General features: G+C 44.1%; 1 protein-coding gene across 3 annotated transcripts in view; it reads left to right on the forward strand.

Moving 5' to 3' along the window:
• Positions 1 to 17,692, forward strand: part of MAPKAP1 (MAPK associated protein 1) — an 81,083-nt gene that overhangs the window by 23,928 nt on the left and 39,463 nt on the right. For all 3 annotated transcript variants that reach the window (XM_062505516.1, XM_062505515.1, XM_062505517.1), the window contains 2 exons: positions 9,171 to 9,343; positions 14,493 to 14,669. In XM_062505516.1, coding sequence (XP_062361500.1) covers positions 9,171 to 9,343; positions 14,493 to 14,669 — 350 coding nt within the window. The remainder of the gene's footprint in view (positions 1 to 9,170; positions 9,344 to 14,492; positions 14,670 to 17,692) is intronic.

The raw sequence follows: 17,692 nt of genomic DNA on the forward strand, positions 1-17,692 counted from the left end.
TGACAGAATTAAAAATGAAGGAGCCCCCTGAAAAGCCAGTTCATTACAAATTAACAGTGGTCCTAGCAAAGCAGTGGGCTAAGGCGTGTCAAATAGTGATATGGATAAAGAAACCCAGCATTTGGAGCTGTCAGCGCCAGGAGCAGAGCGAGCCTGGGAACAAATTAATCACATATTGTCAAGGCAAAGTTGCATCAAATTAACACATCGGATTCCAGCATATTAATGTGAGAATGCTTTCACCTGATTATTACTGCAAACCATTGCCACTCTCTGACTGCAAAGATATAATTAAATTGCTAAATAGAAAGTGCATATAATATCTCTGCATGCATTTAGGATGCATGAGCTGAAAAGATCACATCCCAGTAAGTGACAGTTTCTATTTGTAGGAAAACTTTACTTTTTTTCCTCTCTCTTATTTACTTGGGAGTACTAGAGGGTGAAATTAGAAAAGTTAGTGCTGTTGTCTGCTCTCCCTACAACTTGGTGGAACTCAGGTTGGTTGTGCTGCGTGGGAGGGAGGAATTGTCTTCCCTCTGCTCCCTCCTTCTGTGGGGCAAGACAGGGAGGAGGAGATGCTCTGGAGTTTTGGAAGAATAACGTCAAAAAGCAGCTGTTAATACCTCAGAGTGTTGCTCTTAGATCTTAGGGAGGCTGCTGGTTGATTTGTTTAAAATTAAGTTGCACTTAAAATCTGAGGTGAGTTAGTGCTAAAACTGGGCACGAGTGTTGCTCGTGCTGTGTGTGGACGTGGTTTGCTGCTGGAGAAACCTGTCCTGATATTCCCAGAACCACATAAGCACAGGATTGGTGGGGAAGGGACCCCTGGAAATCGTTCAGCCCAGGCAGGTGACATGGGTCCAGGTGGGTTTGGGAATTTCCAGAGAGGGAGGCTCCATAAGGAACCACTGGTTTTATGGGAGAGATGGAAATTCTGCTCTAAGATTTGATCTCCAGCACTGCTGTGAAGTGAACCATTGGCACTCAGAGGGAGCTGATGGAGGGGCTGACCCTGCCCAGAGCCCCTGCAGGAGCTGGGAGTGGGACTGCAGCTCCTCCCAGGCTGCCACTTCTGCTTTAAATCTTCCTTTTAAAAATAAAGAAGGAGTAGGAAAGCAAACAGCCAGTACAGTGAAACACGCAGGAAAATTTGTGATGCCTTGAAATTGAAAGCGTTTTTTAGGCCATGGCCATTTAAAGCAGCTTAATTAGAATTAAAGAATTTTAAAGAGTTTTTATAATGCACTTGTTAATCTTTTGGCTGAATCATATTGCGTTTTATTCTATCTAATTGATTTTTAGCAATTTAGTAGTGTCATTATCTTTCCCTTAATTACAGATCAAATCAAATAAAAAACGTATTCACAAGTTGAGGTTCTTAACAGCCAGAGAAATATGGAAATGTTTTATTAGCATGTTTCTGATGGCTGCTGTTTGCAGAAGAGTTGGATGTGTCCATTTAACAGACATGCTTGTTGGGAGAAACATTCCTGAAGGACAGAAAGTTGGGGTTTTTAATTTCTAATAGGACTGTCTTTTAGCCTATGCCTTTACTTCGACCTTAGTAGTTGAAAAATCATTTTAAAGCATTGATGGTAATTTTGGAGAAAAGGCTCACTTATGGGTTTCTTTAAGCAACATGAAATCACTAATCAAAGAGTTCTTGTTTTGTAGTTAAATATTAAATGTAAGTGAAGTGGTAATTGTTTTTTTCTTGATTCCAGTATAAATTTATTCTTCATTAATTTTTTAAAATTTATTTACTATTTCCCACTCGGAATTTATAAAGGCAGTATAATGATCAGGGTTTTTTTGTATGTAAATTTTTTTGTTTCCCTATCTGACCCAAAGAGGGAGAAAATTCTCACTATCTTCTTAATACTAATAGAGCTTGCTTGATTTACTAGTAAGAGCAGTTTCTCAGGTCTTTTGTAGAGATTGAATTTATGAATTTATCAAACTTCAGGCTGCTATGGACCTAAATCCTGGGGGAAAAAATGTTGAAAACACTTTGTGTCAGAAAGTGTCCTGCATCAGAGTTGCTTGCCCATCAGGGCATTTTCACATATTTTAAGGGCAAAAGCTTCCAGAGGTTAAAGTCTTTAATGTTCCTTTTAGAGGTTCCCCCCAAGTGCCACGTGGCTCTTGAGGTGGTGGAGGGGAGAGCCCTCCTTAAACTGGTTCTGGGTGATGGATGCACTGGTGTGCCAGCAGTGCTGCTGCCAGGAGGGAGAGGAGTGCAGCGGGGAACAAGTGTCAGTGGGACTCCTATTATTTGTTTATTATTTATTTATTATTTATTGTTTATTGTTTATTATTTATTATCAGTCCTGGGCTCCTTGCAGTGCTGTGGGACCTGCCCTGGCACCGTGGGGTGGGTGCTCCATGAAACCCGGTCCAAGAGTGCAAATTTCTTCCTGAGTGCAAGGAAATTGGGCTTTAAGGGGGTAGTTTGGGAACTGATGCTGAGAAGGGAATTGCCTGGTGGAGGAAATCAAATCCCATCTCCATGAGCTGCCTGACTCCCCATCACATTCTGTCTCTCTGATGGTTTTTAAATTGAGGGGCAAAAAGCTGTTGTGATAGTGTCACTAAACACTGCAGAACAAATTTCCATATAAAACCCTTCCTAGGTAGGAAATTCCAATTAATAATGACTTGGAGAAAAACCTATGGTAAAACTTGAGCATATTAACTATTAAGAGTTTAATTTGAGCTCTGGGGGAGATGATGTATCGAGGTAGGTACAGTAAAACTGATGAGATTGCAGGCAGGTTTTACAGATGATTTTCTCTTTCTTTTAAGAATAATTGAGTCATTTTAATGATAAGCCTTGCTTGGCTTCTTTGAATGGACCGCATGTAATTAGTTGTAGCTTCAACTTTGAAATGTTTTGACAGAAAATGCATCATTCAGCGAGCGCATTTTTTCCAGCATCTGCCTTTAATATTTGTTCATTTTCTGCAACACACAACTTTGCTACTTCAGGTCAAATCGCAGACACGGCCGCATTCCCTTTGTTACCTCGATTGTTTCCTGCAGGATGAGGGAGAATGATTGCACAGAGCACGTTTTGGAAGCAGCTGGAGCCCCGTTCCAGCTGAGTGCAGCACCTGCGGGCCGGCGGCGGCGCCGGCGGCGGTGCCAGCCCGGGCTGCCCTTCTGCGAGCTTCAGCTGGCACCAGTGCCAGGGAATGCACACTGCCTGCCTCGGACTAATTAGAGGGATGATTTGTGAAACGCTGGCTATTTATTTAATTAATCACCGGCACAAAGCTATAAAACCCATATTTTAAAAATCCCTGTTAGTTTGCCATGTGGTTAATAGATTGTGGCACATTAAAAAGTGACACGGTGATGTATTAAAAATGTTCCACCTAAGGTTGGCTGATGTCCTCGAGGAACTTGAGCTGTCTGCTTTGTGCAGCAGAAGCAGAGGATTAGAGGCTGATCTGTTCAAGGATTGAATATTTCTGAAAACATTTATCTTTTTTAGAGCATCTGTTCGTTAAAATAGATCGTGGCACGTTCCTTAACGCACAAATAATGTTTATGGTGTAGTTTTAATTATAAGTTTTGGTTGCATTTTGTTATTACAAAGAATAACTCTATTCCTCAGTATTAAATTGTAATGTTTATTACTGAGTAAAATATATATAATTCTTCTAAAGAGGCTGTTTCTCACCAGAAGGAATTCGAGGATGGTTTGGGGTAATGAATGCATTTCTGCTGCAGCTGGAGCAACTGCACTTGGATCAGTCTAAATGTGTTTTTATCCCTCACTAGAGCTGTGGGAGCTGAGCAGGGCAGGGGCAGGCTGAGCTGGTGCCACACAGCTGGTGGGACATCCCACCCTCTGTGCTGGCTTGGGCACATGGACAGGGAGCCCGTGTGGGGCAAAATGCCACGGGAGTGTGGCAGGGGAGGGATGGACAGGGCCATTTGTCCTAAATCTGACACCTACACGGACATAAACACTGCCTGGGCTGTAACAGGGATGGACCTGGGTCTTCTCCCTCCCTCCCTCCAGGTAGCATTTGTCAGAAAAAAAAGCAGTATTAAGAATTCATATTGATAGGTGCTCCAAGTAAACCAGATTTTAATTCATAGAGAGTTGTATAAGTGAATGCATGTTACTATAATTGATACATGCTGTTACCAGCATTATGTGTCTTATTCTTTCCTCAGGACTTACATAATTTTATTAATTGTGGGAGTGAATGCCAAGCAAGAGCAGGCAGTGATTTGGGTGCTTGGTTCTGTGGTTATTTATGTAAATCCTGGTTTTGAGGTGTGTGCAAAGGCGTGTTCAGGTGGAAGCGTGGAAGGAAACTGTCCAGCTCGGAGGTGATGTTTCTCAGCTGTGTGTTGTATAATTAACTGGTACATTAGGAGGGGGGTGGAATAAAACATGAGCATGTTAATGCAGCCTGGAGCTGGGGTTGTAGTGATCATTGCCATGCAGAGGACGCATTGCTCAGAGCTGCTGCTGCCTCTGCAGCCTGTGAAACATCTGGACCTTTAATTGACAAATCGCGTGGTGCCGTACAGAGCAGGCATGCTAAGTGAAGTCAACAATTTAGAATAAAAAATAATAGTGTGTTATTTACCTTGGAGTTAAATATTCATACTTTGTTATGCTTTGGATAACAGGAAATTACTGGGTTAAATTTTTATGAATAGTGACAGTGTGAATAAGATAAATTAAGTATTTAATGATGTTAATGGAGTTTTACATCGTGATCTGCTAACTCTGCAGCACAAGCTGGGGTGATACAAAGGAGAATCCTCTCCTCAGAAGGGAACAACTTTGAGGTTTCACTGAGAAGCTGCAGGGCTGGCAGTGTGCTGGGGGTGCATCCTGGCCTCACTGGGGTGTCCTGCACATGTGTTTTAGGAACAACACAAGGAACCAAGTGCCCAAAGTAATGAAAAACCCCCATGCTGTTGTAACCACTTGATGAAATAAACCCCATTCCCATTTTGCCATGGTAGGGAGTAGTGTGGTGGATTGGAGAAGGAAGAAGAAAAATGTGGTCCCTTATATTGCCATAAACATTTGTGCTCTGATCTGTTAGGACTTTTTGTGTGTTGTAAATGCTGCGTTATTATATTTCCACTTTTCCACTTCAAGTATTTTCTGTGTGTCAATTAAATACATAAGCAAGTAAATTATGTTGTGGAGGTGATTGCTGGATCACAGAGTGTGTTCAACACCCTGTCACCCAAACCAAAAAACATTTAACTGAGTTTAAAAGTGAGAAGACATTTTGCATTTGTGAACAGAAAAGCATTTGTTTCCATTTTGTGCAGTGTTTAGCGTTGTTTGCTGGGAGGTAAGTCAATGACTTGAATTAATTATAATTACTGAAGAGACATATACTGATTGAGCAAATAAAGTAGTAAGCTCATTCGTGCCAAGGCCATCTAATTAAATGCTAACTTTGGGTAAGCTAGATGTGCATGAAAGATTAATTTTAAGAGCTTTTTATGACTCCCACTAAATAATGATTCAGTACAATCTTTGCATTATATCATTAGAACATCTAATCTTAAAGTGATATAACATTTAGTCACAGAACTCCATTGTGCAGGAAGAGGCAGTAAATTGTCAGTGTTGGAAATCAATCACTTCTCTCTTGGAAATGTTTATGGACTTTGTTTGAATTTTGTGCCGTGGTGAAGCAAAGCAGGAGTGAGAAGGACATGGTGTACCTGGCTCTCCCACCCATTGTGCAGGTGCTTCAGCACCTTGCAGGGGTCAGTTGTCCTGGGATGAATGGGCTGTCCCCAGTGTCCTGTCCCAGGTGAAGAACAGTGGCCACACAGTGACCTATTGAAGGGTCACATCATCTGGCATTGGAGGGAGGGCTGCATTCTCTCATGGGCTTTGATTAATATTTCATTTTAAATCTTAGAAATACATCTTATGTTGGAAGAACTGATAGATATTAATTTGTTTTTTAATTTGACCTACTGTAGGAGAACACCAGGGAGCCTTAAAAGAATCCATCAATAAAAAATACTGGGAAAATTTTTCAGTGATTTATTGTACGTTTTCGGTGTATCCAGTTACTCCTCACTTTCTTAAAGGATTGGTGGGATATAACATTTCCAACAATAAAAACTTAATGGAATCAGATTTGTGATTTCCTAGAAAATTAACGAGATATTTTGTCAATTTTATTCCAGACTTCATTTGTCAGAATATACAGTGTCCAGTGACAAGCTAAAAGAATTCTTTGACAAATTAACTGTGCCACAGGTGACAGATCAGGAAAATGTTAATTTAACAGCCCCTTTATGCTTCCCAGATTTATTGGAGGCTATTAAGGAAACTCCAAATGGTAAGGCCCCTGGCCCTGAATAGATTTTCCATTGAATTTTATACAGGATCTATTAATAAAGTTTGATGCTGCCTCTTTGAATATCGGTAATTGTCCTTTATCTTCTGGGTTTCCTCAGCATTTCCACTGGGAATAGAGTTTTTAGTTGGGAGCAAGATGTAATTATGGTTGCAGTAGTGCCTGTGGTGTGGTTCTGGGTGGCTCCTCTGGAGAGGACACTCAGTCCCTGCAGAAGCCAGGAGCTGTGTCAGTAGGGCTGGCCCCTGGCACAGACTGGTCACTGTGTCCCTGTGCCCAGCACGTCCAGCCCTCCCCTCCTGGGCTCTGAGCACATCACTAATTGAGCTCTCAGGGACTTCCTGCACAATTAATATCCTGCAGGATGGGCTGAGGGTATGGATTCACTCTGTCCACAGACAGGGACCTCATGGGTTGGATTTATAATGTGGTTCTGAACAAATACCACCAATTTGCAATAAACACAGTGGAGGTTTCCTGCAGACCCCCTTGACGTGGGACTGATCGGTCTCAGCCCTGACCCACAGGTTTATACAAACATTTCCTACCCAATGTGACAATGGATGTTCTCATTACTGCTAGAAATTCTAACTGGCTTCAGATTTCAGCCTTTCTAATACCTCATGGCCATCAGCTTTAATTAATAAAATTATTTCTCTGACTTTTTTAAAGACCTTGAGTGTAACTGCAGTGCTTTGAGCTGTTTCCCAGTCCTGCTGTTGTTGGGATTGCTCCCCTTGTTCACAGAGCAGTTGGAATCCTCATAGCTGTGTGAGTTTTACCTGCTTTAAGTCACCTGTCATTTTGGGGTTCACACTGAGTGCTTGGGAGTAGGAGAACAGGATAGCTGTAGTGGAGGGGGTTTGGACAAGAAAGATAGTGAAAATAGGCTGGAGGAGGTGGAGGAGATTTAGAGATGGGGAAGAACTGAGAAAGGTTTAGTTAAAAACCAGCAAACACCAAGTAAGTCCCAGTGTGGGGGAAGGCAGAGCCGAGCTGTGAGAGGAGGGTGGCTGTCAGGTGTGGGATAGCTGTGACCCAGGGTCCCTGGATGGGGTGATTTTATAAATTCTGGGGTTTGGGTTAAGAGTGCATCATTAATGCAGTGCCTGATGGATAATCTGCTCTCTTTGGTTGTTATTCCAGCTCCTGCCTTGATGCTGGGTGTGTCAGTTGTGAGCTTGGCATTGACTGCCACATCTGGGTGTCCATTTTTCTTGGATTTTCCACTGTCAGGACCCAGCATTACTTCTGATTCTGCCCTCCTTGGATTTATACATGTCACTGACTTAGCATGCCAAGGAGCTACATTAATTTCCTGCTAAGTTCTGTTTCCTCCTTCTCTTGCCAAGGCAGCCTCAGCTCTGGAGTGTCTGGCCAGGACCACAACATCCCCAGCACTCTGGGACTCACATGGCCCTGGGTGTCTGCACCTGGGCACAGACAGGTCATTTGTTACCTGGTACCAGTTTATTTCCCTTTAAAATTAAGTTGTGGAAGTAGAAAAGCAAGAGAGATGGAGAGAAAGAAACCCAGCCTTGTGTTTATTCCAGCTGTAGCTCTGTTGTGTTCTTGATTTCATGAGGTTACAGGTGGTGTCTGGGAGAGTCCCGGGCACATCAGCTCAACCAAAGGTTATTCAGGTTTATCTAAACAAAGTGAAGGAATGTCCCATGTTCTGTTGCAAACCTAACCCTTCCTTTAAATGAGCAAAACTGGTTTCTTCTTACCCTAAAAATATGGGGAAAGGAGGTATCTGTTCTATAAAAAGCTTTCTTAAAAAACAAATTTATTATGTTGGGATGGATTTTAATAATACTTCTAGCTATGCCAGTATGAATAACTTTAATCTTTAAATTCCTATTACTTCTCTAATTTATAATCACATTGAAGGATCAAATGGTTTCTAACAATATATTGAAATTAGCACATGGCATTTAACTCCCCGTTTTATGCTCTCATTATAGATTTTTAGCATTGAATCATTTTATTCTGTTACTTAGAATTCCAAGTGATTAATTCAAGAAACCCTTTCTCTTCTCGAGGCCCTTGTAGTAGGGAGAGAGAAGGAAACAGAGTTACTTTGAGTGCTTTGGAAGAGGGGATCAGGATGTGCAATCTTTTGTTTGTTTAAAAGATTTCTGGGTGAAAGCTGCAGTCCTACCTGCAGTGGATGAAACATTCTTTTCTTGTAATGCAAACTTTGTAGATCTCTGTGTTGCTCTGTGTTTCTGGTTTAATTGTCAATCTCCAGGGCACCAAATGGATTCTTCTCATCCAGTAAGTTCCAGCAATCCCCAGTATTAGTGGATTGTTCTTGGTGTCTTCAAACAGAGCACTTCAGTGGCTCAGCTGTGTGTGTGGTTTTGTTCTTCTCTTGGCAAGCCAAGGCTTGGGGTGGGGGCTCCTCAGGTACTGGGGAAGAGCTACAGAACAGAGCAGAAATACAGAAACAAGGGTAGTGCACTTCAGAAGTCTTAGGCTGATTTGTTGGGTCCCTCTTCCTCCCTATCCCACACATAATTTGGGGTTTTTTTTGGATTCTGCAGGAGCATGCGATCCTGCAGCAAAGTTCAGGCTCTTTGTGGAAATCTGTGAAATCGTATCCAGATATTTCATGTCCTTTTTACAAATAAACAGCAGGGAAATAATTGGAATTTAAATGTTCAGTCTTCTTCCAATTTTAAACCACAGCAGCAGATTTTAGTTTACCTGCTGAGCAGAACTCCATCCTCCCAGATTCTGTATAAAACCCTGTCACACTTTTTTTATGCATTCTGATGAAATATGTTTCCTCAACAGGGCCATGTTGGTACAACAGCAACCAAAAAAATTGATGTCTACCTCCCCCTGCACACAAGCCAGGACAAGCTGCAGCCCATGACCGTGGTGACCATCGCCAACGCCAAGGTGCACGACCTGATCGGGCTCATCTGCTGGCAGTATACAAGTGAGGGACGGGAACCCAAGCTGAAGTAATGCTCTTTCTTTACTACCTCCTGACCTCTCCGTTTCTCCTCTGCAGCCTTTTTGCATACTGGGAGGGATTTCTGTGTCAGTGTTTGGATATGTGAATCCTAGCACCTTGACATTTATCAGTATTTCTCTCTGAGCAGCACACCTGCACCTCCAGCCATTTCTCTTTCAGTCCACTGCTGTGTGCTGGGAAATGATCAGCAGGAAGGCTTGGGTCTGTAAATGAATCATCATTTCAAAACTATGTAAAAATAATGCAACTTTCTCTCTTCTGGTGTCACAGAGGTGTTTGTTATTTCATGTCCCATCTATTTTTTGGTCGTGTTCTTAATGGCTGAGGTCACAAGATGTCAGATGAAGTCCAGAACTCCTCTGGGTCCCTTTGCTATGCTGGAGCACTGGTGGTGTTTAGTAAGAGCTGTTCCTTTTTCCTGGCAGATGACATGATATGCATGAAAAAGTTCTTCAGAGCAGCTCACCTGAGTAGCTTTTGGTTTTGAACAGTTGTGTAAAATACTTCTGGTTTTGCTGGGCCACAGAACATAAAGTAAGCACTTAAAGTAGTTTATTACAGAGTTGTCAGTGTCAGTTACTGTCAGGGATGTCCCTGGTGCAAAAGGGCTTGATAGTTTTGTTTGGGATTTTTTCTGTATGAGCCAAATATGAACTACTTTTTAATTGTTCCTGGAATATTGAATGAGTGGGGTGGGGGTTTTATGATCCTGAATTTTGCAGCTCACTCTTTCAGCATTTTTCAGGAACCCTGGAGGGCTCAGCAGTCTTAGCTGCTGTTGTAGCACAGCTGGGGGGGCAATGGGAGTGAGCTCACTTGGGCTCCCACGTTTGGATTTGCTGATTTCTGTTCCATAGACAGGGCATGCAGGAAAGCAGCCCCTCTTGAAAATAGTTCCATGGATGTGCTTTCTTTGGATATCAGTTTTCCCTTAGCTCTTCTCAACAGACGTGTGAGATGTTTCTGAGGTTAAACACTTGGGTTTGATTTGTCCTTTCTTTTTTTCTGGAGAAGAAATATAAGATTATTCACAGATGGTGCCATTTCATTTGCTGCTATTAATTTCTGTTCATTATATCACAAGTTCAGAGAAGTGTCCTTGGTGCATGATTAGGTTGTTTTTTAATGAGTAAGACACCACTGATGTCAGGCTTTGGGCACACACATATTTTTCAGGAGCACAGCAGACCTCAAATGGAGCAGCACCCGTGAGTGGAGTGTTCCATGAACCATCACTGCCTACAGCAAAAGGCAGCAGTGGGAAGAAATGAATTTCACTGTCTGCCTTGAAGGATAAGATGTTATGATGTGTCAAAAAGTGCTCATGAGCAAGGAGGCTGTCCAATGTAATCAAATCTCAGGGCAGAAAGAATAAAATAAATAATGGAGGCATGAGTTCCCAAGAGCACGTGTTAGACACAGCAGCAACTGAGAATCTGAGGACAAAGGCTCAGATGAAGGGGCAGAGCCTCGAGTTTCCAAGAAGTTTTCTTGTAGGTTCTTAATTATTTCTTGTGTCTCCATCATTTTTCGGTTTCTTTAGCATTGCTGACTGCCAGTCCTGGAGCAAGGATTGATTTAACTGTAAACTAATTCTCATATTTCCAAGTAAGGAAGGAGCTCATGTAAGGTACCCATTCTACATTGGCTATTCATTCCTGATTCAGTCAGGTGAGAGTGTAAAAAGACAAAATGGGGATCATTGTGACACTGCACTAAAATACATCTATAGAATGCCTTAGATGGGTATACAAGGCATGCAGAGTGACAACTATATCTGCTAGTGACACTGGGAGAATAATGAGGAGGTTTTAGACTTTATAATTAGAAGAAACAACCCCTTCTGTCTTTAGGAAAAGAATATATTACTGCCTAATTCATTTTTCTAAAAGATAGGTGTAAGAGTCTGAAGTGAATGAGTACTAGCTGACAGCTTTGAGAACATTCTGTATTCAATTAGGCTGCCTTTTTATTGTAATTGTATTGTATTTGTCTCTATTCAGTCTCTTGGTTCAAGGAAGCACTGGCAGTGTTAGCAGCCCTGTCCCTGGCCTCTTACACATGAACTTGGGTTGTAACCCAGCAGACCATTTGCTTGCCAGCCCCTGACAGATGTGCTGGAATGATTCCACCTGCAAAAAATAAACAAAATCCTTTCTAGGAAGAAATTAATAGCGAGAGGCACAATTCAGATACATTTGCTATTTTTAGAAGCAAGGAAGGCTGTTACATCTCTCAGTTTTTGTGCTGAACTTGTAAGTTCCCAGCTTCAATCGCACTCAGCCTGGTGGAGGTTCAAAGTGCAGAACAGTTTTACTCACTGGACTTTTTTTTTGTTTTTTTTAACACATGGTGACTAAATCCGTGTTAGTGTTCAGGACCCCAGTCCATGACTGAAACCTTTGTAACCCCTTTGTTCTGTGGGGTTTAACCAGTGCTCTGTATTTTCCCTGTGTTTGGGAGGGAAGCTGGTGGCAGTGGGACTGTGCTGGGTGTGTTCTGCTTCCCGTGTCTGTGTGTTCCTCCAGCTTTAATGGGAGAGATGCAAATGCACCAGGATCCCAATGAAATCTCACTCTATTACCCAGAGCTGTGAGTGCACGCCAGGCTGTCACAGGAGCAGGCTGGAGAATCAGCGGGGCAGGGCAGGAGCACAGCTGTGGCCAGATGTGCACTGGGTGACAGGGGAGTTTCACAGTGTGAGGGGACTTGCTGGTATGTTCAGTGGCACAAATGAGCGTGCAGTGCCTGCTCTGCACTGGCCCAGCATGGGAGGGCTGTGGAGCTGCTGGAGAGGGTCCAGAGCTGCTCTGAGGGGTGAGCCTCTGCCATGGGGACAGGCTGGGAGAGCTCAGAGCCCTCCCAGTGCCCAGAGGGGCTCCAGGAGAGCAGGAGAGGGACTGGGGACAAGGGCTGGAGGGACAGGACACAGGAGTGGCTTCCCACTGCCAGGGGGCAGGGCTGGATGGGACACTGGGAAGGAACTCTTGGGCTGTGAGGTTGGTGAGGCTCTGGCACAGGGTGCCCAGAAAAGCTGTGGCTGCCCCACCCCTGGAAGGGTTCAAGGCCAGAAAGTTTCTTTACTAGTATTTGCAGAATTTTCAAAATTCAGAGTGGTGAATGTTGCCGAATTACGTTTTGGTTAGCAAATTTGCAGCTTACATTAACAGCAATGCATCATTATTCCCTGTTTTCTATAATAAATGTCTTAGGCATGACAAGATGCCTATAGATCACCTGGACTAAGCACTCTCAATAAAGCACAGTTGCAACCAAAGGTTTGTGAATTAATTGAGAAAATTGCAAATCAGGTAGTCAGTGAAATAATTCATTGTCACATCCAATCAATAAACTTGGTAAATCAACTCATTTAATTCAAAAAATGATCTATATAGATCAAGCGACCAATTAAACAATTAGCATACACTTTACAATTAATTAATTTAAGCATCAATCATGCAATTAAAACTCCAAATTTAAACTGCAGAGTTTAGAAACATGCTGCCACGTGCACCTCCAGCGTTACTGCATGGCTGGGGAAAGGCCTGAGTGCTGGCAGGTTTACAGTCAGAAAGAATACTTATTTTCAGGTCAATAATTTAAACTGAAGTAACAGTTAAAATAGATCTCAATGTTAGGAAATGATGATTAATATCTGTTTGGTAGCTGTAAATAGTTGTTGCCCTCTGGGCTTTCATCTGGGGAAAGAAAGAGGCTCAGCTCTTTATTTCTTTCACATTGTCTCTGTTTCAACTTTCTGTGTTAATTCTGTTTCTTGGCGTTTATTAATTTGTAACTGCTTTTAGTGACTGAATTTAGGTATTTAGTAAAGGTAAGTTTTCTGCTAATCATTGCTACTGTGTTGGAGAGATTTTTTACTTTTCCCATAGCTCATTACCTGCCTGAGACCACTCTCTGCTTTTCCAGCCTGCAGACACTAAACTTTCACAGTTGTTTGATGTGTGAAAAATCACAGACTCCACTTGTTTGCCTTTAGCTCTGTAGTGTAGTCATCATACAGATAAATGCATTTTCACAAATGGAGAACTACTATTTCCTGCTTTATGAAACCACAAAACTTTTATAGATTTTAGTGTATTTTAATCATTGTCAGGTTTTGCTTGTAGAGCAGTTAAGGACTGCTGTGCTCTGAGGTTTGGGGTGTTTCTACCTCAGGGCTGTGGCAGCAGCAGGACTTGCTGGGACCACTGGGAACATGTTTGTGTAGGTGTCACCAGTGGTTTGCAGAGTGTTCCTGCTGTGCAGGTGGCCCTGGCAGCAGGGTTTGGTACCTGCTCTGTGACCCTGGCTGCAGGGTTTGGTACCTGCTCTGTGACCCTGGCTGCAGGGTTTGGTACCTGCTCTGTGACCCTGGCTGCAGGGTTTGGTACCTGCTCTGTGGCTCTGGCTGCAGGGTTTGGTACCTGCTCTGTGGCTCTGGCTGCAGGGTTTGGTACCTGCTCTGTGGCTCTGGCTGCAGGGTTTGGTACCTGCTCTGTGGCTCTGGCTGCAGGGTTTGGTACCTGCTCTGTGGCCCTGGCTGCAGGGTTTGGTACCTGCTCTGTGGCTCTGGCTGCAGGGTTTGGTACCTGCTCTGTGACCCTGGCTGCAGGGTTTGGTACCTGCTCTGTGACCCTGGCTGCAGGGTTTGGTGGCTGCTCTGTGGCCCTGGCTGCAGGGTTTGGTACCTGCTCTGTGGCCCTGGCTGCAGGGTTTGGTACCTGCTCTGTGGCTCTGGCAGCAGGGTTTGGTACCTGCTCTGTGGCCCTGGCTGCAGGGTTTGGTACCTGCTCTGTGGCCCTGGCAGCAGGGTTTGGTACCTGCTCTGTGACCCTGGCTGCAGGGTTTGGTACCTGCTCTGTGACCCTGGCTGCAGGGTTTGGTACCTGCTCTGTGGCTCTGGCTGCAGGGTTTGGTACCTGCTCTGTGACCCTGGCTGCAGGGTTTGGTACCTGCTCTGTGACCCTGGCAGCAGGGTTTGGTACCTGCTCTGTGGCTCTGGCTGCAGGGTTTGGTACCTGCTCTGTGGCTCTGGCAGCAGGGTTTGGTACCTGCTCTGTGGCCCTGGCTGCAGGGTTTGGTACCTGCTCTGTGGCCCTGTGGCTGTGCTGACTGGAGTGCTCTCTGTGTTGCAGTGACAATGTCAATGCCTACTGCCTGCACATCGCCGAGGACGACGGCGAGGTCGACACCGACTTTCCACCCCTGGACTCCAACGAGCCCATTCACAAGTTTGGCTTCAGCACCCTGGCCCTGGTGGAAAAGTACTCATCCCCAGGGCTGGCAGCCAAGCAGTCGCTCTTCGTGCGCATGTGAGTACAGGACTGGCCTGGGGACAGAGCCAGGCCACTCCTGCCTTCCTCCTCCTCCTGCCCTGCTTCCCTTCACCTCACTGGGTCACAGTGCATAAAAACACAAGTTGGTGATGCTCTGCAGGGAAGCAAGTGATTTTATAGACGAATAGTTGCGGTATGGTTTAATGACAGTGCTGTGGTTGAGAAGAGAAATGAGCAGTAACCAGGCACACCAGCTGGAGCAGGACTGGACATTCCCCTCCCAAGTCCAGGAGAGTTTTGATGAGGGACATCCCACCCACCCCTGAGACCTGAGCTGTCTGACTTGTAGATCAAGATGAATTTGCTATGTCCTTATCAGTGAAGTAGGGATATATACTGTGCTTGATCACTTTTATTTTTCTTTACGTGTGAATGAAAAATCTCTTAAACCATCAGCAGGCCTTAATTACTAGAACAAAATGCCAGGAGCATAAGCCACTTCTTACTTGGGAAAAATATTTCATGTTTGGAGCTCTTGAAATGAAAATGCTAATAGGGTTTTCTTGGTTATTGGACATTACTTACATTTCTTAACACTACAGCTGCTTCTAGCTCTGAATAATCAGACATTTTTTAAAAAATCTGACTTATTTAATTAGTTTTTATATTTTTTATTGTGTACTGTGTTTCTTAGCGACGTTCCAAAGCATGCTACAGAAAGCCATTGTGAGAAATCCCACGTGTATTCCCAAAGGGCACATTCACTTTGTTCCACTGCATTGGGGCACTGGGAAATAAAATATTCTGGCCCCAGTGTTCACAAGTAAGTTACTAAAGGCTGAGATGCAGGGCTGTGCTGCACTGAGGCCGTGGTGAGGAAGGGGAGGTCATTGTCAATAGACAACTCTAAATTGTTGATTTCTCATCAGGACAAAGTGCCTTTCCCAGCTGCCCCAGTGCTGTACTGGGGCGAGAGCTGGGGTCGTTTTTCACTGCAGTGACCAGCTGTGGGGCAGGGTTTGGATGCTGGCTCAGAGGAGGTGGCACTGCCCTTCCCTGGGAGGGTCCTGGCCCAGCCAGCAGAGCTCTGCTGGAGCTGGGAGCAGGATTAGGGTCCAGCTGCAGGTCCTGCAGAAAAATCCAAAATCTGTTTTGCCATCCTTTGTGCTGATGTGAGGAGCTCCCTCTGGCTTGGAAAGTGCTGCTGAGGAGAACTAGGACAGCTGCATCATAAGCAGTGCTCTTCTGAAAGGGTCAGTTTTGTGGGTCCAGTGTTCACATTTTAATTTTAAATGGCTTGTGGCTACTGTGTAAATAGTTAGGTTTAAATTAGAATTTTAAATGTGTCCCCTAGCATAAGTAATTACTTGATCATCACTTGATCCAAAGGTTGTTACCTCTGTGAGTTTAGATGTGCGTGCTGTCTTATTTTTGTAGGGATTTGTTGTAAATTCCATGTCTTCTTCCTCCCCTGTCACCTCACCGGCGCATGTACTTGTGATTTGAGATTTTGCATCTCTGTTTTTTTCCCTCCTCGTGCTGAAGTATTTCAGCTGCTGCCATGTCAGCCTTGTGACTTGTAATGTTTATTAATATTGAATCACTGTTGAAAACTGTTGATGTTGGTGAGAAGCTGGGTGCTGGAGCCGTGTTCCATCCCCGTGTCCCCGTGCCGGACGCTCGCTCTGACGCTGCGCAGCGCCGCGCGGTGGAACCCCGCCAGGGACCCCCTTTAGGCAGGACGTGTTTGAGCTGAAACAGTTTGCAGAACTTTATACACTTCAACTCCTGCCAAGGCAAACTCTGAGCCACTTGAGTTAGTTAGAAATACCCAGAGGTGGTGGCTGCAAGTAGCCCACAGTGCAGTTTATATTCCGAGCTGGATGTGAATGTCTTTGTGGCTGTACAGAGTAGTAAATAATTGAGTTTGATTAGGGAGAGGGACCTCATTATCCCCCCACCTGTGCCCAGCTGGTAGGGGAGGGTCGAAATGAAGCCATTAGCTGTCTCTCTTACTGGCATCTCAAAGAGCTCAAATACATCTGTGTCTTATTTTCTTTTCTGGCACAATCAGTCGAGCAAGCTAAGCAGGCATGACCGAATTTGGCAAGTTCCAAGGACTCTGGCAAAGTTACACAAGGAGAAGACGGAGGGCAGTCATTCTGGCTGCTCACTGCCCATTAGTCTAGCGAGTTATGTTTTTGGAAGGTGGCTGCTGTGGAAAGCAGAGCTTTGTCCAAAATCAGGCACGGCGCTCGCACGCGGCCCCGCTCTCCTGGCGAGGGTGTTTGTCAGGAAGAGGCAAACAAAGCACCACATCCATGGAAATTCAGACTTCTGGAGATGGTGAGGTCATACCTGAAAGGTTTAAAATAAATCTGTACCATCATTCGGGCTTTTTCCCTTGGAAATTTTTTTCCTGGAACTTGACACACTCAATCTAATGGTGTTTCGAGGAGCTGTAGCTCAGCTGCCAGTTGGCACACAGAGGAAATTTGGCATCCAGTTCCTCTGCTCTGTAGCACTTTTTTTCTGTTTTGATATTGTACTTAAATTGCCTTGACTATTATATACAAATTTTCAAAGCAGCACCTCTGCCATACCCAATAGTTTAAGGTTTGAAACCCTTTTAAAATACAAGACTTGCATTGTGCATTTGCAAATTCAGTTCAAAGCCCTGAAATGTGTTTTTTCTTGGACTCCAGCAGCATTCCCCAAAAGGCCTGCTCCTGATTTGTGCATGGGGGTGGGTAATCTGCAAAGTACATTTTAGAATATTCATGTAGAATTTAAGGTGGTTAATATGGGTGCAAAATTAAGAATGTGGCTCCCAGGATAGTGGAGAGGGAGGGGTAGGAGGGCATCAGAAGACTTGACAGAGGTCTAAGGACTGTTATAGTGGTGTCAAAATGCAGCCAGTTAAACTCAATAGTGCACAGAGCTATGCAAGGCCAACCTGAGATGCACAAAAGTTCGTCATTTGGGCTCAGAATAAAAATTGTGGCTGGCATTAGCTAGTCCAGTTCCTATCACTGTGCAGTTTGTCTTAAAAATTACCC

Source organism: Cinclus cinclus, chromosome 19 (genome assembly GCF_963662255.1).
Source record: "Cinclus cinclus chromosome 19, bCinCin1.1, whole genome shotgun sequence".
Taxonomy (NCBI): domain Eukaryota; kingdom Metazoa; phylum Chordata; class Aves; order Passeriformes; family Cinclidae; genus Cinclus; species Cinclus cinclus.